Genomic DNA, 22,848 nt, shown 5'->3' on the forward strand with positions numbered 1-22,848 from the left:
GGATCCGTCATGAACTCCATTGAAAGTCAATGGAGGACGGATCTGTTTTCTATTGTGGCAGAGAAAACGGATCTGTCCCCATTGACTTGCATTAGGGTTTATGCCGGATCCGTCTTGCTCTGCATTCCAGGATGGAAAGCAAACTACAATATGTTGCGGTTTGCTCTCCGGTATGGGAACGCAAATAAACTAAACGAAATGCATTTTGGAGGATTCTGTTCTGTTCAGTTCAGTTCAGTTTTGTCCCCATTGATAATGAATGGGGACAAAACTGAAGTGTTTTTTCCGGTATTGAGCCCCTATGACGGAACTCAGTACCGTAAAACTAAAACGCTAGTGTGAAAGTAGCCTAATACATTAAATAAAAGCTATGGTTTAGCTTTGTCTTAGTTTGCAGTGAAAGTATTTAGCCGTACAATTCATTCAAGAATGTGGATGCAAATGAAAATATGTTTCTTGTTTTAATGAATATCTGTATGTTATGGTTACAAATATAATTTTATATATAATCAGAAATATACTCTTACTGTCCAATAAAGCTCAATGTCCCTCATCGTCATTAACCCTTCAGGCCACTGGGTATGACACAAAATAAAAAACAAAAAAGCGTTCAAGTCTTTCACTTGACCAATAAACAGTATTCACCATCACAGATCCTGTAAGCCTTTATTCTTCATCTTCCTCTTCGGTTTCATCATACCGGGGACCCATGACAAAATGTTGAGGGTATTCAATACCACATTCCTCTGCAAATCGCTGCCAGCGTGCATCATCACTCTCATGAGTAATGTATCTTTGCCCAACTTTGGTCTCTAACTCCCGGAGGTCCAACCAAGTTTGAAAATCCTGAAATAAAATTATACATGATTTAACAATGAAGCTAAGTAAAGTGAGTTTCCTTTCCTTGTCTTTGGATAGTACATTTCATAACCCCTGATTTTGGAATAATGGTGAAATTGACTGAGAACTTAGAAAATAACTTAACAGTGATATTCCAGGATTTTTATATTGATGGCCTATCAATCGCCTCCCTACACCCTCGACGATCAGCACTGGATTCAATTACAGGCTTGGGAGGGTGCCAGGGTGCCGGCGCATGCGCAGATGGTCCGATTGAGGCCGATGCCCATAAGTATCTATCGGATATGCGCGGCAACTGACAGGATCGGGGAATGTAAGAGCCGCCCAGCGCAGTTAATAATAATGAGCTAGGAAGCGACAGTTAAGGCACGGCTGGGCAAGAAGGTAGGAGAAAAAACGCCCCTTGGGCATAAAGAAATGTGATTGACAGATCAATATAAAGTTGTTTTTACATAGTTTACAATGCGGACAGGGGGTACTCTTATATCATTGGAATACACTTTAATAGATCTATGACTGCATAGGAATAACTAAATATGTTTATAGGGCCTGTCAGTGTCACTTTAAGGCCAGAAATACAGCTTTTTTCTTACTGGGGTGAAAAAACCCTCTGATATACTGCACATCTGTGATTACACGTGCATAAGTGATTGTCACATTAAGGCCAGAAATCCTGCTTTGGCATACTGGGGTGAAAAAACCCTCTGATATACTGCACATCTCTGATTACACGTGCATTAGTGATTGTCACCTTAAGGCCAGAAATACAGCTTTTTTCTTACTGGGGTGAAAAACCCCTCTGATATACTGCACATCTCTGATTACACGTGCATAAGTGATTGTCACATTAAGGCCAGAAATCCTGCTTTGGCATACTGGGGTGAAAAAACCCTCTGATATACTGCACATCTCTGATTACACGTGCATAAGTGATTGTCACATTTAGGCCAGAAATACGCCTGTTTGGTTATTAGGGTGAAAAAGCCTCTGATATACTGCACAACTGGGATAAGACGTGCATAAGTGAGTGTCACATTTAGGCCATAAATACCGCTGTCATATAGAGTTAAAAAATAATAATATTTAGTGCAATACCCTACATCAGGGTTTTTATTGGTGGTTAATTTTTTTTAACAGACTTAACCACTTTTACTTTGCTTTGTAAATGCTAACTATGAGGCAAACATCTAATATGGGATGCTGTCATGGTCGTGGTGGTGGTGTTGGTGGAGCCTCTGGTGCAGGGAGAGGACGTGGCCGTTCTGCCACAGCTACACGTCCTACTGAACCTACTACCTCAGGTCCCAGTAGCCGCCAGAATCTACAGCAATATTTGGTCGGGCCTAATGCCGTTCTAAGGATGGTAAGGCCTGAGCAAGTACAGGCGCTAGTCAATTAAGTGGCCGACAGTGGATCCAGCATGTTCACATGATCTCCCACCGAGTCCTCTGCAGAAAGCACACAGGTGGCGCCTGAAACCCATGCCCATCAGTCTGTCACATCACCCCCGTGCATATCGGGGAACCTGTCTGAGCCTCAAGTCATGCAGCAGTCTCTTATGCTGTTTGAAGACTCTGCTGGCAGGGTTTCCCAAGGGCATCCACCTAGCCCTTCCCCAGGGGTGGAAGACATAGAATGCACTGATGCACAATCACTTATGTTTCCTGATGAGGACATGGGAATACCACCTCAGCACGTCTCCGAAACACAGGTGCCAACTGCTGCGTCTTTCTGCAGTGTGCAGACCGAAAAGGAGGTCAGGGAGGAAGACTGGGTGGAAGACGATGCAGGGGACAATGAGGTCCTAGACCCCACATGGAATGAAGGTCGTGCCACTGACTTTCAGAGTTCGGAGGAAGAGGCAGTGGTGAGACCGAGTCAACAGCGTAGCAAAAGCGGGAGCAGGGTGCAAAAGCAGAGCAGCCGTCGCCAAAACAGTTCGCCTGCTACTGGCCACCGTCACCAGGGACCGAGCACACCAAAGGCAACTTCAAGGAGTTCCCTGGCATGGCACTTCTTCACACAATGTGCTGACGACAAGTCCCGAGTGGTTTGCACGCTGTGCCATCAGAGCCTGAAGCGAGGCATTAACGTTCTGAACTTTAGCAGAACCTGCATGACCAGGCATCTACATGCGAGACACGGGCTGCAGTGGACTAAGCACCTTCAAAACCAAGAAAGGGCTCAGGCCCCTCCTGCTCCCTCTTCTGCTGCTGCCTCGGCCTCTTCCTCCGCCTCTGGAGGAACGTTGGCATCTGCCGCCCAGCAAACAGAGGATGTGCCACCAACAACACCACCTTCGTCACCAAGCATTTCCACCATGTCACACGGAAGCGTTCAGCTCTCCATCTCACAAACCTTTGAGAGAAAGCGTAAATTCCCAACTAGCCACACTCGATCCCTGGCCCTGAATGCCAGCATTTCTAAACTGCTGGCCTTTGAAATGATGTCATTCAGGCTGGTGGAGACGGACAGCTTCAAACAGCTCATGTCGCTTGCTGTCCCACAGTATGTCGTTCCCAGCCGCCACTACTTCTCCAGGAGAGCCGTGCCCTCTCTGCACAACCAAGTATCGGATAAAATCAAGTGTGCACTGCGCAACGCCATCTGTGGCAAGGTACACCTAACCACAGATACGTGGACCAGTAAGCACAGCCAGGGACTCTATATCTCCCTAACTGCACACTGGGTAAATGTAGTGGCGGCTGGGCCCCAGGCGGAGAGCTGTTTGGCGCACGTACTTCCGCCGCCAAGGATCGCAGGGCATCATTCTTTGCCTCCTGTTGCCTCCTCTTCCTACTCGGTTTCCTCCTCCTCTTCTTACACCTCCTCATCCGGTCAGCGACAGACCTTCACCACCAACTTCAGCACAGCCAGGGGTAAACGTCAGCAGGCCGTTCTGAAACTGATGCGTTTGGGGGACAGGCCCCACACTGCGCAGGAGTTGTGGCGGGGTATAGAACAACAGACCGACGAGTGGATGCTGCCAGTGGGCCTCAAGCCCGGCCTGGTGGTGTGCGATAATGGGCGAAATCTCGTTGCAGCTCTGGGACTAGCCGGTTTGACGCACATCCCTTGCCTGGCGCATGTGCTGAATTTGGTGGTGCAGAAATTCATTCACAACTACCCCGACATGTCTGAGCTGCTGCATAAAGTGCGGGCCGTCTGTGCGCGCTTTCAGCGTTCTCACCCAGCTGCTGCTCGCCTGTCAGCGCTGCAGCGTAACTTCAGCCTTCCCGCCCACCGCCTCATATGCGACGTGCCCACCAGGTGGAACTCCACCTTGCACATGCTGGAGAGACTGTGCGAGCAGCAGCAGGCCATAGTGGAGTTTCAGCTGCAGCACGCACGGGTGAGTCGCAGTGCGGAACAGCACCACTTCACCACCAATGACTGGGCCTCCAGGAGAGACCTGTGTGCCCTGTTGCGCTGTTTCGAGTACTCCACCAACATGACCAGTGGCGATGACGCCGTTATCAGCGTTACAATACCACTTCTATGTCTCCTTGAGAAAACACTTAGGGCGATGATGGAAGAGGATGTGGCCCAGGACGACGAGGAGGAAGAGGGATCATCTCTAACACTCTCAGGCCAGTCTTTTAGAAGTGGCTCAGAAAGAGGATTTTTGCAACAGCAGAGGCCAGGTACAAATTTGGCCAGCCAGGGCCCACTACTGGAGGACGAGGAGGAGGATGGGGATGAAGCATGTTCACAGCGGGGTGGCATCCAACGCAGCTCGGGTCTATCACTGGTGCGTGGCTGGGGGGATACGGAGGATGCAGACGATACGCCTACCACAGAGGACAGGCTCTGTCCTTACCTCTGGGCAGCCTGGCACACATGAGCGACTACATGCTGCAGTGCCTGCGCAGTGACTGCAGAGTTGCCCACATTTTAACGTGTGCTGACTACTGGGTGGCCAACCTGCTGGATCCCCGTTACAAAGACAATGTGCCGTCCTTAATTCCCTTACTCGAGCGTGATCGGAAGATGCACGACTACAGGTCGACGCGCTCCTGAGAGCATTCCCGACTGACGCCGGGGGACAAATGGAAGCACAAGGCAAGGGGAGGAGGAAGAGGTCGCCAACGCAGCTGTGTCAGTGCCAGCACCTCAAAAGGCAGGGTTAGCATGGCCGACATGTGGAAAAGCTTTGTCACATCGCCGTAACAACCGGCCCCAACTGCTGATATGGAGCGTGTTAGCAGGAGGCAGCATTTGAACAACATGGTGGAACAGTACCTGTCCACACAACTACACGTACTGACTGATGGTTCTGCCCCATTCAACTTCTGGGTCTCCAAATTGTCCACATGGCCAGAGCTTGCCCTGTATGCCTTGGAGGTGCTGGCCTGCCCTGCAGCCAGTGTACTCTCCGAACGTGTATTTAGCACGGCAGGAGGAGTTATTACAGACAGACGCAGCCGCCTGTCCACAGCCAACGTGGACAAGCTCACGTTCATTAAAATGAACCAGGCTTGGATCCCACAAGACTTGTCTGTACCTTGTGCAGAATAGACATTTATACCACCATCAAACATACATTCTTGTACTCTAGTCAAGTGCAATGATTCTTTGTTTTCTTTTTTTTTTTATTTGTCCCAATATTTTGGGGGCTACCTACCCAATAAAAAATTAAAAAAAACATTGTTGGCTACCTCCTCCTCCATTGCTGCCTCCACCTACAACACCACATTCACCGCCTCCTCAACCTCCGACTCCATATCCACCTCCTTCTCTGAGTTGCAGGTTAATAATTTGTAATTTTTAGTTATTTTATTTCATTTTAAGTTATTTCCCTATCCACATTTGTTTGCAGAGCAGTTGCCATGCTCTTAAGCACATTTTACTGCCTTTTACATCCCTCTAGCCTTTTCAAGGACTATTTTAGAGCCATTTTAATTTTAAAAAGTGGCAATTTTAGTGCCCTAAATTGAAAAAAATCTTATTTTCAATTGTCGGGTGACATTTTACCATTTTTGGCGTATACAAACCCCTGCTGTGCCTGGGTGACAGGGGCCTAAATCTCTCAAAATCCTCTGTTGTATTGCTGGGTGACATGAACCCCCTTTTGCCGTGAATGAACCCCTGCTGTGCCTGGGTGGCAGGGGCCTAAATCTCTCAAAATCCTCTGTTCTATTGCTGGGTGACATGTACCCTCTTTTGCCGTGAATGAACCCCTGCTCTGCATTGCTGACAGGTGCCTAAAGCTCTCAAAATCCTCTATTGTATTGCTGGGTGACATGAACCCCCTTTTGCCGAGAATGAACCCCTGCTGTGCCTGGGTGACAGGGGCCTAAATCTCTCCAAATTCTCTGTTGTATTGCTGGGTGACATGTACCCCCTTTTGCCGTGAATGAACCCCTGCTCTGCATTGCTGACAGGGAACTAAATTTAGTGAAAACATCTGTTACTGATCGGAAGATGCGCGACTACAAGCGCACGCTGATGATAGCATTCCCACCTGACAGCGGGGGCACAGTGGAAGCACAAGGCGAAGGCAGAGGAGGAGGAAGAGGTCGCCAAAGCAGCGACCTATAAGGCAATGGGGGCATATCCTAGCGATATGCCCCCATTGTCTGAGATGAGAAAACCCCTTTAAGGGGTTCGATATACCTGCTTCCACCAAATATTGATTGAGGGCTGTGATATACCTGCTTCCACAAAATACTGATTAAGAGGTTTGATATACCTGCTTCCACCAAATATTGATTGAGGGCTGCAATATACCTGCTTTCACAAAATACTGATTAAGGGGTTCGATATACCTGTTTCCACAAAATACTGATTAAGGTGTTTGATATACCTGCTTCCACAAAATACTAATTGAGGGCTGCGATATACCTGCTTCCACAAAATATTGATTAAGGGGTTTGATATACCTGCTTCCACAAAATACTGATTTAGGGGTTTGATATACCTGTTTCCACCAAATATTTATTGAGGCCTGCGATATACCTGCTTCCACAAATACTGCTCTTCTCTAGGGAATTAGGCACAGGGTCATTTTGAAAATGACAGACAGAGGAAGAGGCAGGCCGTTCCGCAGGGGTGGCAGGGGTCGGGCAAGTGCCCTAGGCCGGAGCCTAAGTGGGAAGTTGGAGAAGGCGCGTGTGATTACTTCAAAGGGCGCACCAGAGTTGGTTGAGTGGCTCACTCACCCTTACGCTTCTGCACCCTCCTCATCGTCTGTATCTGCACCCTCCTCACTCTCTACTGTGTGCACCCCCAAAGACACCACCACCACCATAGCCCCTCTGCTCGAGTCAGAGGAATTATTTTCCCATCCATTCCCAGACCTTACCGATTCGCAGCCATTCTTGACATCGGATGAGTTAGAGGAGGTAGCAACGGCCGCCACCCAGCGGTCTGACAATAGTACCCAGATCAGCCCAAGGAGGGAGGTCCCCGCTGTTGCTGCCTACTCCGAGATCTCAAATGTCAGTGGTGGGGAAGGTGACGATGATGACGTGTCGATGGATGTCACGTGGGTGCCCACAAGAGAGGAAGAGGAGGGGCGTTCAAAGGGAGAGACGGAGCAGCAGAGAGGGAGAAGGAGAAGCAGGCAGAGCTCGCAGGGCACAGGAGGAAAAAAGCAGACTGCAAATGTATCTGGACCGAGCCATCAACCATGCACGGTCACTCCTGGAGCTCCCAGGGCGCCGACACATGGCTCCACAGTGTGGTTTTTGTTTAACGTGTCATCTGCTGACAATAGTGTTGCCATCTGCAGCCTGTGCTGTCGCAGTAAGCCCAACACTCACCTAGGGACGACTGCCTTAAGAAGGCCCCTGGCCTCCTATCACCGAGCACAGTGGGAGCAACGCCATCAGAACCCACAAAGCCACACTCCCGACACACCACGTCCTGCCTCTTCTCCTTCTCCTCTCTCCTCCCATTTGTCCTCCACTCCAACTTCCATCATGACGTCGTCGCGTTCATCTGGCAGAAGGCAGCCTTCAGAGGCCCAAATGTTCGAGCGTAAAAAGTTGATGACGCCGGATCTTGCCCAACGACCGCTATCTTGTAGGAACTGCTAGCCCGCCAACTACTGCCATATAAACTGGTGGACTCAGAGGCTTTTAAATAAAATTGCGCCCATTGGCACACCGCAATGAAAGTTCGCCGGAAGGAAATATTTCTCTCAGAAGGGCATCCCAGAGCTATATGACCACGTTCAGCGGCAAGTCGGTGCCAAGATACATCTGACCACAGACACGTGGTCTAGCATACACGGGCAGGGAATGCTAGAGGGCCGTCAAGCATGTAACCCGTGGCTCCTGTGCGGATTTGGTGTTACCGCCACAAATTGCATGCAGGTCTGCCCCTTATTCTCCTACTCCTACTCCATCCTCCATCTCCTCCTCGGCTGACTCCTCCATTTCCATTGCTACCGCCTCTTCCGCTGCACCCCCCAAGCTCCCCAGAACCTATTCAACGTCCCAGGTGAGACATTGCCATGCTGTGCTGCGGCTGTTGTGCCTGGAAGCCAAGAGCCACACCGGTTTCAGCTCTGTAGTCACAGGCCGATTAGTGGCTGACCTTGCTCAATTTAAGAATTGGTAAAGTGGTGTGCGACAGCGGTGCCAATCTGCTGAGCACGCTGAAACAGGGCAAAATGACACACGTGCCATGCATGGCACACGTCCTAAACATAGTTGTGCAGCGATTCATTGCCAAATACCCCAGGGTCCAGGACGTCTTGCAGCAGGCCAGGACAATCTCTGGCCATTTTAGAAGATCTTACATGGCCATGGCTCGCCTTGCTGACGTTCAGCGGCGACACCACTTGCCTGTCAGACGTTTGATTTGTGACAGCCCGACGCACTGGAACTCCACCTTGTATATGCTTGAAAGGCTGCTCCAGCAGCAACGTGCCATTAATGACTACCTGTATGAACACTGCAGCAGGACAGGTTCTGGGGAGCTTGGTTTCTTTTTTACCGCGCCAGTGGCTGCTCATGCGCGACGCATGGAGACTTCTGCGGCCATTTGATGAGATCACAAAACTGGTTAGTCGCAGCCAGGGTGCCATCAGTGACATCGCCTTCTTTCTGGAGCGTGCATTGCGTCATGTCATTGATCAAGCCGCCGAGGAGCAGGAGCAGGAAGATGAGGAAGTTGCAAATGCTACACCGCTTCCAATTTAGTGTAAATGGGAGCCTTCATGCTCCAGTATAAAAAGCATAAAGGCCAAGGACCAATACTGGGTGGCAACGTACTTAGACCCCCTGTACAAACAGAAAATGGCGGACATGTTACCAGCATCACAGAAGGCTGTCAGAATGCAGCATTTCCAGGCCTTGCTGCGAGAGATGCTGCATTCTGCTGTTGCGGGCGCTGGCAGAGGAATTTCCACCCACAGCAAAACAGGTGCGGGTACCATTCCTACCGCGCCTGCAAAAAGAGGGCGGTTTGAAGATGTGTTGGTCACTTTGGATATGAGATCATTCTTGTAGCCAACCCATCGACAGCCACCCTCAAGATTCAGACTAAGGGAACGAATAGACCGACAGGTGTTCGACTATATCGGATTAACGGCCGATGTGGATGCTCTGAGAAGCGAGGAACCCCTGGACTACTGGGTGTGCAGGCTTGACCTGTGGCCAGAGTTGGCACAAATTGCCATGGAACTCTTGGCTTGCCCCTACTCGAGTGTCCTGTCCAAAAGGACATTCAGCGCAGCAGGGGGGATAGTGACCGATAAGCGCTCTTGCCTAGCGCACGACAGTGTCGACTACCTCACATTTCTAAAAATGAATGAGGCATGGATCTCTGAGGAATTCAACACCTATGACGACCATGTGTAATTGAATTTCCTCATGCCAGCCCACACATATTCGCCACAACACAGAACAAAGAATGGTCCTTGTCTTATGTATATACAGCGGCATAAAAGGCCTTTTCTGTCAGGTGAATGCCACATAATCACAAGTTCGTTTGTCAGGTGAATGCCTAATTTTTGGAGCCTGTACACTCCAGTGGCCTAAAATAAAATAAACATTTGATCAAAAACACGCATTCGCGTTCACGAACAATCCCGGCTGATGTTCGTCCATCACTACTGGTATACACAAATTTTGTTTAACAATCTTTCGTTTTAATTTATGGTTGCATTTTCAGCCTCTATTAACTTTGTCAATTAGAGCATGTGACCCTCGATGAGACTCGTTGGATCCTACAGCATCTGTGTGCACAGGAACTCAGTTTCTCTATATATTCCTATAACGATGTCAGTCTCTAAGGATTGGATAGAATAACTGACATCATGTCGACACGGTAGATTCTGTGCGTTCCAGCAGGTCTCATTAGGGGTCACATGATTGACCTGCCAAAAGTAATTGAGACTAAAATGCATAATAAATCGCTATATTAGTTTGTTAAACAAATAAATATATATAATTGCTCACTTACAAAAGGGAGAGTGGATGGCAAGTTTTTTGTTTTTTTTTGCGAGTGCTTTAAATTGCTTTAAAACTCCTACTGCCCTAGAGTGCGCCTTCATAGACTTTGGATGAACGAGAGGCGCCCCCCTCCCCCTTTGACCCAGATTATTACGCCCTTGAGAAGCAGTGATTGTCTTAGGCACATATATCAGTCTCTCATGGTATGAACTACAAGTGTTGACATTCTATTAATGGAAAATATTTGACACCCTGTGTGACACTGAAAAATCACTGCCGTTTTTGCGTTTTAATTTATTATTTTATATTAACAAGAACATACAGAAATACATTATAAATAACAGTTACTTTAAAATGAAACATTTTTAAAACATTTTAAATTCCATCAACCAACAACATAGGATATTTTTGAGCACCTCAGTTCAGGTAATACCAGCTTTCACAATTCCCAATGCACTAGTACCACCAAGTGGTAACAGACCATAGCATTAAGCACTCCTTTACATTATATTCAATTTCCCTTTCCTTCTACCCCAATTAATCTAAAATAATTTTCTGAGATTGGAAAAAAAAAGGGGGATTTATCAAAACTGGCGTGTGGTACGCAGTTCTTGATATTTCCTGCACTGCCGAAGGATACCCTTAATTTATCCTTACCCTTAAGGATACCCTTAATTTATGGTGTGGTACAGGCCATCATAAATTAGGTACCTCCTCCGACAGTCCTAAACCCAAATCTACCGAGGCTTGTTTTTGGAAAATGGCATGGGCAGCATACAAACACCAATTTGCAGTATAATTTAAAAAGTCACAAATACAGGGTTTCTTTTACCTCCGCCTCAATCAAGCATTTTTCCATGCACAACCTGTCAATCGTTCTGACTAGTGTTGAGCGAAGCGAGCTCCAGATACTTCATCCGAAGTGGCTTCATTGAAAACTTCGGAATACTACTGTACGGAGATCCGTCTCCATACAAAGTTAGAATGTATGGGCTCGGATGAGCCAAAGTGAGTTATTCGCAAAGTCGCGTGTGACTTCGTTGAATAACTTCGGTAATTGATTTTAAAACTTGAAACTAAACTCTGCTTCAGTTCAGACTAGTACTTTGGAACCGAAGCAAAGTTCGGTTTCAAGTTTTAAAGTGGTTTTCCACTTTAAAGATCAACTACCGAAGTTATTCAACAAAGTCACATGCATCTTCGTGAATAACTTACTTTGGTTCATCGGAGCCCATACATTCTAATACTGTACAGCGACGGATCTCCGTGCATTATTAGGGTCCATTCACATGTCCGCAAATGGGTCCGCATCCGTTCCGCAATATTGGGAACGGGTGCGGACCAATTCATTCTCAATGGGGCAGAACGGGATGCAGAGAGCACACTATGTGCTCTCCGAATCCGCATTTCCGGAGCGCGGCCCTGAACTTCCGGGCTTCGGCCCCGAACTTCCGGGCCGCGACTCCGCAAAAAAATAGAACATGTCCTATTCTTGTCCGCAATTGCAGACAAGAATAGGCAGTTCTATGGGGGGGGGTGCCGGCCGGGTGTATTGCGGATCCACAATACACTACGGACGTGTGAATGGACCCTTATTCCGAAGTTTTGAACAAAGCAACTTCGGATGAAGCATCTGAAGCGCGCTCCGCTCAACACTAATTTTGACCTACACTCAGCTGCCTCCATTAGGTCCCTGTCTTTATATTTACAAGAATAACCCAGAAAAAAGTTATTGTACCTGCATCCATGGGTGACTAAGCGCCTTGTCCACACTGAATCGTCTTCTGATTTGTACTTGCAACAAACTGCTAATAAGGGCAATTGCTAGGGAGAGAAAAAAAGCATCACTGAGACAATGTAAATGTTCTATACTGTATGACCCCATGTATCAAAACTGCCTAACGGTAAAACTGTCTCAGTTGTCCATAGCAACCAATCAGTGCTCAGGTTTTTTTTCTGAAAGAGCTCTGAAAAAATGAACGACGAGTTCTGATTGGGCCACTAAAACTGTTTTACTCTTAAGCAATTTTGATAAATGAGGCCCATTAAGTTATATTTCAGATAGCAAATGTGACTTTTAGGGCTCATGCACACGACTGTATGCCCTCTGAGACATACGGTCCGTGAGCGGGCCATATGTCCCGGAGCGGCATACATCGTGCGCACAGCATCATAGAATACTATGATACTGTGCGCATTAGGCCGCCCGCGGGGGCTATTGTCCCGCACTCATATGATCATATGAGTGCAGGACAATAGTCCTGCAAGCGGCCAGATGCGCACAGTATCATAGTAACCTATGATGCTGTGCGCTCCCGTGCACACGATGTATGCTGCTCCGGGACATATGGTCCGCTCACGGACCGTATGTCTCGGAGGGCATATGGTCGTGTGCATGAGCACTTAGGGCTCTTTCACACTTGCGTTCTTTTCTTCCGGCATAGAATTCCGTCGTCGGGGCTCTATGCCGGAAGAATCCTGATCAGTTTTATCCTAATGCATTCTGAATGGAGAGAAATCCGTTCAGGATGCATCAGGATGTCTTCAGTTCCGGACCGGAACGTTTTTTGGCTGGAGAAAATACCGCAGCATGCTGCGCTTTTTGCTCCGGCCAAAAATCCTGAACACTTGCCGCAAGGCCGGATCCGGAATTAATGCCCATTGAAAGGCATTAATCCGGATCCGGCGTTAAGCTAAACGTTGTTTCGGCGCATTGCCGGATCCGACGTTTGGCTTTTTCTGAATGGTTACCATGGCTGCAAGGACGCTAAAGTCCTGGCAGCCATGGTAAAGTGTAGTGGGGAGCGAGGGAGCAGTATACTTACCGTCCGTGCGGCTCCCCGGGCGCTCCAGAGTGACGTCAGTGCACCCCACGCGCATGGGTGACGTGATCACATGGATCACGTCATCCATGCGCATGGGGCGCTCTGACGTCATTCTGGAGCACCCCGGGAGCCGCACGGACGGTAAGTATACTGCTCCCCCGCTCCCCACTACTACTATGGCAACCAGGACTTTAATAGCGTCCTGGCTGCCATAGTAACACTGAACGCATTTTGAAGACTGATCCGTCTTCAAATGCTTTCAGTTCACTTGCGTTTTTCCGGATCCGGCGGGCACCTCCGGCAAATGGAGTGCACGACGGATCCGGACAACGCAAGTGTGAAAGAGCCCTTAATCTGAGGAAATCATTACAATTATTTTCTGAGGCAGTATGACAGTATTTTCACTTCTGTATGAACGGTCTCTATGAGGACAGCATGTTTTTTATTTCCAAAAGTGGGATTATTTATCCTAATTAGAATAAACCTTGCTTCCTGGCTTAACTTCTCTTTAACGTTTAGCTATAAATAGCTACGAAAATCGTCACCATGATAAATCTGCATCGAAATGTAGTGTGCCTTTGCACACAGAAGATTTTGTTACAGAAAATTTCTGCCATTGGAAATCACTTCCATTCATCTGAATGGGGCTGTTTTGGTAGGAAGCACATGGATTTCCACAAGCCCCATTCAGATGATTGGAACTGATTTTCAGATGCAAAAAACTTTTGCAAAAAAATATGCTGCATGTGAAGGTGCCTTAATTAACAAGGTTAACCAAATCCACTTTCCCACTTTTCAGAAATAGAGTGAGTTGTGTAAAAATGCAAAATGTTGAAAACATTTTTGCATAAGTAACCTCAAAAAGTAAAAAAAAAAGCCCTATGTTGCATCTTCTTGAAGGTTGTGCAGTCATGACACATTCTCCTATGACTTAACATTTAATTTTAACATTAACTTGTTTAGTAACATGTGAGGCAATACCAAGACGTGATATTTTCTATAACAAAACTACACCATACATATGTATGGCAGTGTACTGACTTTCCCCTAAAGGCAGATGTTGGGAGGAGAAATAGTCAAGTATGTTGGATTTCAACATGTCTAATCCTTTTGTCCTAAGGGGACCTAAGCTGCTGCTATACACCTCCCCCATTCAAACACATTCATGCTTAGCCCAATGTGCATTTGTCTGAGGGTCAGCAAAAAGTTCATGGTCAGTGTAAGGGCTGTATTATTCCTAGGGATGTAGCAAATGATTGTTGGGGAGGAGTTCCTTCCCTACAATTTCATGCTAGTCAGTGGAGGAGATTGCTGCTATTACATGCAGAGATGCCCTCCACAGCATGGGGAAGAATGATCGCTAATGTCATCGCCGTCCTCATCTGCGATCTGCTGCCGGCAAGCGATGATTTTTAAACCTGCTGAAAGATTGCGCTTGCCAGATGAAGTGTTTGCTCATTCATCAGCGGCAGTATTACACAGGCAGATCATCGTTATAGAGTGTTCCTACGAACGTTTGTCAGCGATGATATGCCCAACAATCGGCTGATCTAATAAAGCCTTTAGACTAATCCGTGACGAATCTGGGATTGTTTGCTTTAACGTTATCTTTGTAACAACTGTAAATCAGAATTTTACCATCATTTGAAATTTCATTCCACGGGTTCTTAGGATACATAAATGCTGCATTCCGTATCTGATCATTAATATCTTCATCTTCGTTAAAGGGAAAGGTACCACTAAGGCTGACATAGATGATCACTCCAACAGACCACATATCTAGTGACCGATTGTAACCAATGTTCCTCAAAACTTCAGGGGCCAGATATGCAGGAGTCCCAACAACAGACCTTCTGAAAGACTTTTCACCAATGATGCGAGCAAAGCCAAAGTCACAAAGTTTTACCTGGATTGTAAGCACACGGAAGAATACAGTTAAGCTATATAAAATCAATAAGAATAAAGATGAACTAGTGTTCTTGTTGATACACCAGGCAGAAAAATAGAAACATAGAAGATGGTGGCAGAAAAAGACAACCTGGTCCATCTAGTCTGCCTTTATAGTATTTCCTTTTTAGTTTTCTCTCAGGATAGATCTGTGTTTTTACCAGGCATGTTTAACGTCACTTACTGTAGACTTTCCAACCACATCTGATGGCATTTGTTCCAAGCATCTACTCTTATCAGTAAAATTATATTTTCAGACATTGCTTCTGATATTTCCTCCAACGAATTTCCGATTGTGTCCCATTGTTGTTGCATTTAGTTTCTTATTGAACCCACTGTAGTTTTGATCATGTTGCCCCATTCCCTTCTTTACTCAAGGCTGTACAAATTAAGGGGGTCATTTATTAGACTGAAATATGCCTATATTAGGTGTATTTCAGGCACCGATGGTTAGTTGCGCCGCAATCTGTGACTTCTCCCCACTCACGCCAGGTCTAAAATAGTCGGCATTGCATGGGCGGAGATGGAGACTGGCCAGTAGGTCCATCTCACTCATCCTTTTCTACGCCTGGTTTAGGAATAGAAAATGGTCTAAATGTAAGACAGCTAGGAAGCTGTAATTTCGACGATCCACCACATGCACAGAGGCTTTATTAAGAACGGCGTCTAAAATGCCGGTCTTAATAAATGACCCTTAAGTTCTTTAATTCTTTCTTGTTGACTTTTATTCTTAAAAGGTGAGGTTTCCAGAACTGAGCACAGAATTCTTGATGTGGTCATCACAGTCTCGCCCTTTCTACCGGTTATACCTTTAGCTATACTTGCTTTCCCTGTTGGCCACACTGACTCATTTTGAAGCTGTAAAGAATCAGGTATCCTAAATAGTTCTCTTCTGTGGCCTTGATAAAGCAAGAACTGCCAATACGATAGAAAGACTTTCTTCTCCCCAAGTGCATACTTTTACTTTTGGAAACATAACTGCCGTTTTCATTGATCTGATCATTTATTCAGTAAAGATAAATTATTTTCCAACACATTTCTTTCATATATTGCTCGAAATAAAAATTATAGGAAAACACGTGAACCCAGAAAAATAAGTAACGAAGACGCATATTACAACAACAATCGCTTTTACATGTTATTACTATATAATCATAACTTCATAGACATATGTATAGATATACAGTATACAATCGTGCTATCCATACTCCAGGTCCAAACAAGGAGATAAGGAACAAGAAAGGCAAATAGTACCTGAGCGCTCTGCTCTACCCCTTCCTTCTCTCACAGTAAGAGGGGTAAGTACAAAGAAGAGGAGTATAGGGAGGAGCGATCGTTATGCCATCACTCTTCCCTATACTGAATCATTGTTTGCTGGCAGCACTTTGATTAGACACCACAATATGGCGCATGAAAACGAAGATTTTTTAACATGTCAAAAGATTTGAATTGCCCAATGAACTAGCGTTTGCTCATTCATCGGGCAATTGGTGGCAGTATTACACTACCAGATGATCGCTAACTAGGGTTACTACGAACGCTCGTTAACGATCATCTGCTGAAAAATCGGCAGGTGTAATACCTGCAAATGGATATAATGGCTGAAGTAAGCAAATGGATATAATGGCTGATGTATGCAGAAAGAGAGATACACGCACTGTACAGTACATACAATACATAATGCCCTTATACTGGAAAATGTAGTCAACTTTCCATACTGTTGAAAAAAGGTATATGAACACAAAGCAGTCAGCCATGCCTAAAGAACATTCTGTTCAGGTACATCAGGTGCTTTATAGTCTGTCGATAAGTTTGGCGAGTAGCCTTAGGCTACTTTCACACTAGCGTTTTTGCTGGATCTGGCAGCATTCAGCAAAAACACTTTCGTTACTGATAATACAACCATCCGCATCCGTTATGAATGGATCCGGTTGTATTATCTTTAACATACGGATCCGTCATGAACTCCATTGAAAGTCAATAGGGGACGGATCAGTTTTCTATTGCGTCACATAGTATCAGAGTTAAACGTATCCGTCCCCATTGACTTGCATTGTGGGTCATGACAGATCCGTCTTGCTCCGCATCTCATGACTGAAAGAAAACAGCAGCATGCAGGATCCGTTGTAACGTTAGCCCACCGTGCCGCCGGAAGTCCGCTCTGGCCCCATTCAATATAATGGGGTGGTCCGGAGGTCCAGCTGCAGCACGGCAAACACGTCGAGAGGCGGCCGGGCAAAAACTACAGCATGCTACGTTTTTTTGTCCAGCCACCTCTCGGCTTGTGTGCTGTGCTGCGACCGGACCTCTGGCTGCCCCCATTATAGTGAATAGGGCTGTAGTGGACTTCCGGTGGCACGGTGGGCTAGCATTAGCACGGATCCCGAAGACTGTTCCCCCATCGGAACAGCCTGCCGGATCCTGCTGCCGCAAGTGTGAAAGTAGCCTTAAAAACACAGATGTGACAGTAGCCTTAGTCAGGTGTAAACATGTGGTGCAGTACAATGTAGTTCTGAGTACAAAATATTGACTTCAATCAGAAAAAAAACAAGTGTAAAACTTTTAATAGAAAACAATATCTGTGATGACGGCACAGTTCTCACAGTACCATCACAAGTCACAATCTATGATAAACACGCAATTGGTGCTTGTTTGCATCAGTCTACAAGGGTATGGCCAGACGGTCAGGTTTCTGCATGCAGATTTGGAAGACAAAATCAGAAGTGGGTCATAAAAGGAGAGAAAGTATAAAGGACAAATATGACTTTTCCTCTTTTTTTTAGTTCACTCCCGGTTTTGGCTTCCAAATCCAAATCAGGACACCAGATCGTGTCGCCGGACCCCAACACTGGTCACAATTGTTTCTCCCTCATTCAGTTGTATTGATTATCTGCAGTACAACCACATTCCACAGGGAAATGTGTGGTCGAAAATCAAGTATCCTTTGGGGTGCATTCACAAATTCATGTATTTTTACAAGCCTTTTTTTTTTAGCTTGACTGCAGTGTTTTGCTTCTAAAAAAAATTGCCAAAACCTATGTGTGCACCTAGCCTAAGGCTACTTTCATATCTGCATTTTTAAAGAGGAACTGCTCACCAGATGTCATTATATCCAGTATAGCTAGATGCTGCCATTCACTGCCGGATCCCATTGATGTTTTCTGTCTGGCCGAAACCCAGTACTCATGCCGGAAACCGTCCAGAATACCGCCGGATCCCATTGTAGTCATAGGTGAGCTCGTGGTGTGCGGCCCTATCCGGCTATACTGGATAAAGTGAATTCCGGCATGCTGTCCCTCTGACTTACAAACGCAGACGTGAAACTAGCCTAAGGCTCCATTCACACGTCCGCAAAATGGGTCCGCATCCGTTCCGCAATTTTGCGGAACGGGTGCGGACCCATTCATTCTCTATGGGGACGGAATGGATGCGGACAGCACACAGTGTGCTGTCCGCATCCGCATTTGCGGTGCGCGGCCCCGATCTTTGGGTCCGCAGCTCCGCAAAAAGATAGAGCATGTCCTATTCTTGTCCGCAGCTTGCGGACAAGAATAGGCATTTCTATGGGGGTGCCGGGCTGGTGTGTTGCGGACCTGCAATTTGCGGGTCCGCAACACACCACGGACGTCTGAATGCAGCCTAATGCTGTCGATTTTTTTAATGGTGTATTTTGCACAGCGTGAGTCTAGCATTTTCTTTGTGATGTTTTTTCCCCTATTTCCCCTAGATGGGGATGCATGCTACATTTTTTAAAAGAAGCAAGAAAGACAAAAATGCCTCCTAATTAACAAACCCTCCAGGCGCAAAAAAAAACACTCATGAGTCCTGCATTTCATCTAACATCTGGAGCTGGTGTTTTTCCAGCAAAAAAGGCAGGGGAAACTTGTCACAAGTGCAGAAAAACTCCACTTCAAACTATGTGTGAATGCATCCTTAATTTCATTCTGTTTTTAAGAAAGTGAAGTAGTGCTCTCTTCCCCATACTGTAATTTCGACATATTCATTTTCATAGTATTGTCTTCAAAAGTTGTGATATATTTTTATAGGGATTGTATCTTCAGAAAATTAATGGGAGCAGAGGTGCAGTGACGAGCTCCGTCATAGACAAAGTAGATGAAGCTGTCTGCTTCCAGTGCTGGAGCTATTGTTGAAGAGCTGATTGGCAGAGAGCAGGGTGAAAAACTGTGTGGAGGCTGTTAAAACAATAACAAAGCTAACCATACCAAGCCTCCTTCAATCCAGCGCTACCACTTCTTCCTCTGCACTAGGCTGCAGCCAGGACATATTGTTTTGGCTGCAGCAGTGATGTGCCGTATACCACATCACAATTACTGGTCTCAGCGGTTTGTGCAATACACCACTGAGGCCAACCCTTGTAAAGTGAAAATTGTCTTGAAAAAATACATTTCTTCCTTTGTTGGTGATTTCAAAGACAGATTAATATAGGAACCTTCATACACAAGACCATACGCATTCACACTATGACAACTGTTACTCAGCAAGCCTTTTTATTTGCTGATATTCTTACCTGTGGAAATGGATCTTCTGTTACTAAGAGAACATTCTCCGGTTTGAGATCACAGTGAACTATATTCTTTGCGTGAAGGTGGCGTAGAGCTACCAATATCTATAAAAAAAAAAATGCATTTTGAGTAATATTTTTTAGAGGCATTTTACTGAACTTCACATTTATGTTTATTTATACATATGCTTATAAGGAATGTTGTACTGTGTATATGGTTTTATATTTTATTCCACTTTATAGCCCAATGGTCCATATTTACAAAGACTGGCTTTATTTGGAGTGACATCAGTTCAATTTGTAAAAAGACAATAAATTTGGCTCACTTTTGCCTACCTGTGAGGAAATTATGCTCATGAGTGCCTGAAGATTTGCACCAAAATTTGAACCATTTCCTCCTATTCTTCATAATGAATCCGGCCTAAACTACTTCCTTTTGTATCCAACTCCCACTTTTCTAATTGCTCTCCAAATTTAGCCAGCCTTATGAAAAATTGAAAATTTAATACTAAGTAATACTAAACAATACTAAGATATTCTTATTAAAATGGGCTGGTTTATAAGTTTATTACCTAAACAACTACGGTTCTGATACTAGAATAACAATTTATATAGAAAATTGTAATAAAAACCTTACCTGAGTCACAATAAACCTTGTGATCCTTTCAGGAAGTCTACCTTTGTCACTGGACAGGATCATTTCCAACATATCACCATGTAGCTTTTCCATGACTACATAAATACGTTCAGGGGTCTCACACATAGCTTCAAGGTCAACAACACCAGGGCAGCGCAAGTTCTAAAGAAAATAAGACGTATTCCTATGAAGTATGGCAACTATGCATTCTCTTTCTGGTATTAATTACATTTGTGGGTATAGGACCAGGGCTGTAACTGTAGAGGATGCAAAAGTATGCAGTTTTCCATGCTCTGGACATGAAGAAGTAAAGAAGTCGCTATGCTTACAGGCCTCTACAAACTGCTGATGAGCGGGGGTGCGAGGTGTTGAACCACCATCAATCAGATATGATAATCTATACTATCAAACAGAATTTCCCATTTTCTACAGTTTCCAACGAATCTTAATTTTTTGAGATCCATCCAAAACGAACCACACAAAATGGCAGCTGCTATTTTACAGTTCAAAAGACAGAGAAGAAGGCATCTTCCACCAAAAAGGGATACATTTTGGACCAAATCCGACAGTGCAGTGTGTTTGTTACCACTGCTGCCATCTGTTTACCCATAGCCATATATGTCATTGTCACTTTGCTTAGAATACAGTCCTAAGAGACCACCGAGTGTCATACACAACATTTCAGGGCAATTGGGGCACTTTCAATTTGAAACAAATTTATTTGGACCAGATCAAATCTGATGGCCTATTTGACCAAACTGGACTAGCATGATATTTCAGCGTTTGATGGTGTGGCTATCTAGGATTATAATTCCTCCCAGTTTAGGGGCAATGTTTTTTCTTTAGGCATTTCCAACCCATGTACTGTCTGCTGGTGGCATACTGGTCGCATTTTTTTCATCATTTGAGTATATACAAACTATACTACAGTACTACTGTGGATTGGTTATGGAAGGTAACAGTGTCAATTAGAGGATACACAGATTTATTCATGCATGACAGTAATAGTGTTGATTGTGAATATTCTAATCGAGAATTTTTATCGCGAATATTGGCACTTCGAGAATTTGCGAAGATGTAGAATATAGTGCTATAACTTCATAATCGCGAATAGTCTAGATTTTTTTTTTTTATTAGTACCCTCCTGCTTCTTGCTTGTGTGCAAATGAGAAGGCTACAATGTCTTTGTCTGAGCTTAGCAACATCCCTAGCAACCAATAGGAAAGTTGCCTACCCCTTACTATATAAGAAACTCCCCAGCAGCCATTTTCTGCTGTTTTTTGCAGTTCTGAGAGAGACAGCAGTGACATTGCTTTGCTCTGTGCTTTGCTGAGTCATCTGGATCCTTATTCAATTACATTAGATAGTTAAGTCATATATATATAATACAAATAGTTAGTGGGAGATAGTCAGTGTAGCTGATAGGTTCCAGTGCATGGTGTTAGGTAGTGTGATAGGAATTACTGTGCTGTGCAAACTTCTAGCAGCTTGAAAAATGTAGCAAAAGTGAGCCGAGTCTGTAGTGAGCGCGCAATACGCGCATATTAAATTGACGGTTTTCACAATCAAGGAAATAATGACTGGAGATCACGAATTCTAGAATTTGCGAATTTATGGCTAATATTGCCTATGCTGCTCATCACTAGACAGTAACATGGCGGTTTATCTATGCAATCTTTATACCTGCAGTATGGCCACCTCGTTTCTTAGCTGACTTTCTTGCCTGCTGGGAAATCTAAGCTTATCAATGATTTTTATTGCAACATCTCTCCCAGTTTTCCGATGCTTTCCTAAAAATAAAAAAGTTAAGAAACAATATAAAAGCAAGGCCAATACATAACTAAATGTAACTATACATCTCTATTTAAGAAAACATGCACCATAATATACCAGTAAAAAATAATCCTACTATAGCTGTATATTTGCTGATACCTCCATAATGACTACATGACGGGCAGTAGAACTCTCATAAACAATTTAAAGTGTTGACAATGTATTTAACTTTCCCCAAACTTAATGACTAAAATTATTTTCTTCACAAAATCACATGCTCAAAATTTCTTACCTCCATGGACAATGCCAAATTGTCCTGATCCTAGAACTTCATCCGGGAAGATCTGATACATATGACTGATATCCTGAAATACAAAAAAAAGATTTGCTTTAAATAGTAAAGTATAGCCCTAAAATGTTTGATGAAAGCGTAGGAATCATAGTAGCAGAGGAAGGGCTGTGCTAGTAACAGTAATGTTGTGTTAATCATAAATAACCAAGATACCAAGGAAGATAACTTATATTGGTAGACATGAGTTGAGATATTGTGAAAAATGTATGAGTGTCTAAACTTCCCCAATGGTAGATGTTGGACTTCAGTATGCCCAATCTTTGTTCCCATGCCAGAAGAGCCTCGTTTTGGCTGTCAGTTTATCCTCTATAGATATTCCAATGATGGGAACATTTTGGCATAAAAAAAAATTGTTTAGGCCACTTGTAGGATAACAAGTAGAAGCTTTGAGCAGCTATGATTTAGGGCTTAAGTAGCTGGATGTAACGAATATGGCATAAAAAATATTGCATTACATTTCAAAATTCTGGTGCTAGATTTCCAATTATCTTGGATATTAGCTAGTACATGTGTATATCCAGCTTAAA

The 22,848-nt window shown here is 44.8% G+C and overlaps 1 protein-coding gene across 1 annotated transcript in view; it reads right to left on the reverse strand.

Annotated features, from left to right (window-relative positions):
- Positions 1 to 233: 233 nt before the first annotated feature.
- The window catches only part of LOC120980653 (serine/threonine-protein kinase D3-like), a 138,024-nt gene continuing 115,409 nt past the window's right edge, over positions 234 to 22,848 (reverse strand). The window contains exons 13-19 of the mRNA XM_040409889.1: positions 22,262 to 22,334; positions 21,880 to 21,986; positions 20,197 to 20,358; positions 19,566 to 19,664; positions 14,729 to 14,996; positions 12,004 to 12,089; positions 234 to 846 (exon numbers count right to left, since the gene is read on the reverse strand). Coding sequence (XP_040265823.1) covers positions 667 to 846; positions 12,004 to 12,089; positions 14,729 to 14,996; positions 19,566 to 19,664; positions 20,197 to 20,358; positions 21,880 to 21,986; positions 22,262 to 22,334 — 975 coding nt within the window. The 3' untranslated portion in view covers positions 234 to 666. The remainder of the gene's footprint in view (positions 847 to 12,003; positions 12,090 to 14,728; positions 14,997 to 19,565; positions 19,665 to 20,196; positions 20,359 to 21,879; positions 21,987 to 22,261; positions 22,335 to 22,848) is intronic.

The sequence above is a fragment of the Bufo bufo genome, chromosome 10 (assembly GCF_905171765.1).
Source record: "Bufo bufo chromosome 10, aBufBuf1.1, whole genome shotgun sequence".
NCBI classification, from domain to species: domain Eukaryota; kingdom Metazoa; phylum Chordata; class Amphibia; order Anura; family Bufonidae; genus Bufo; species Bufo bufo.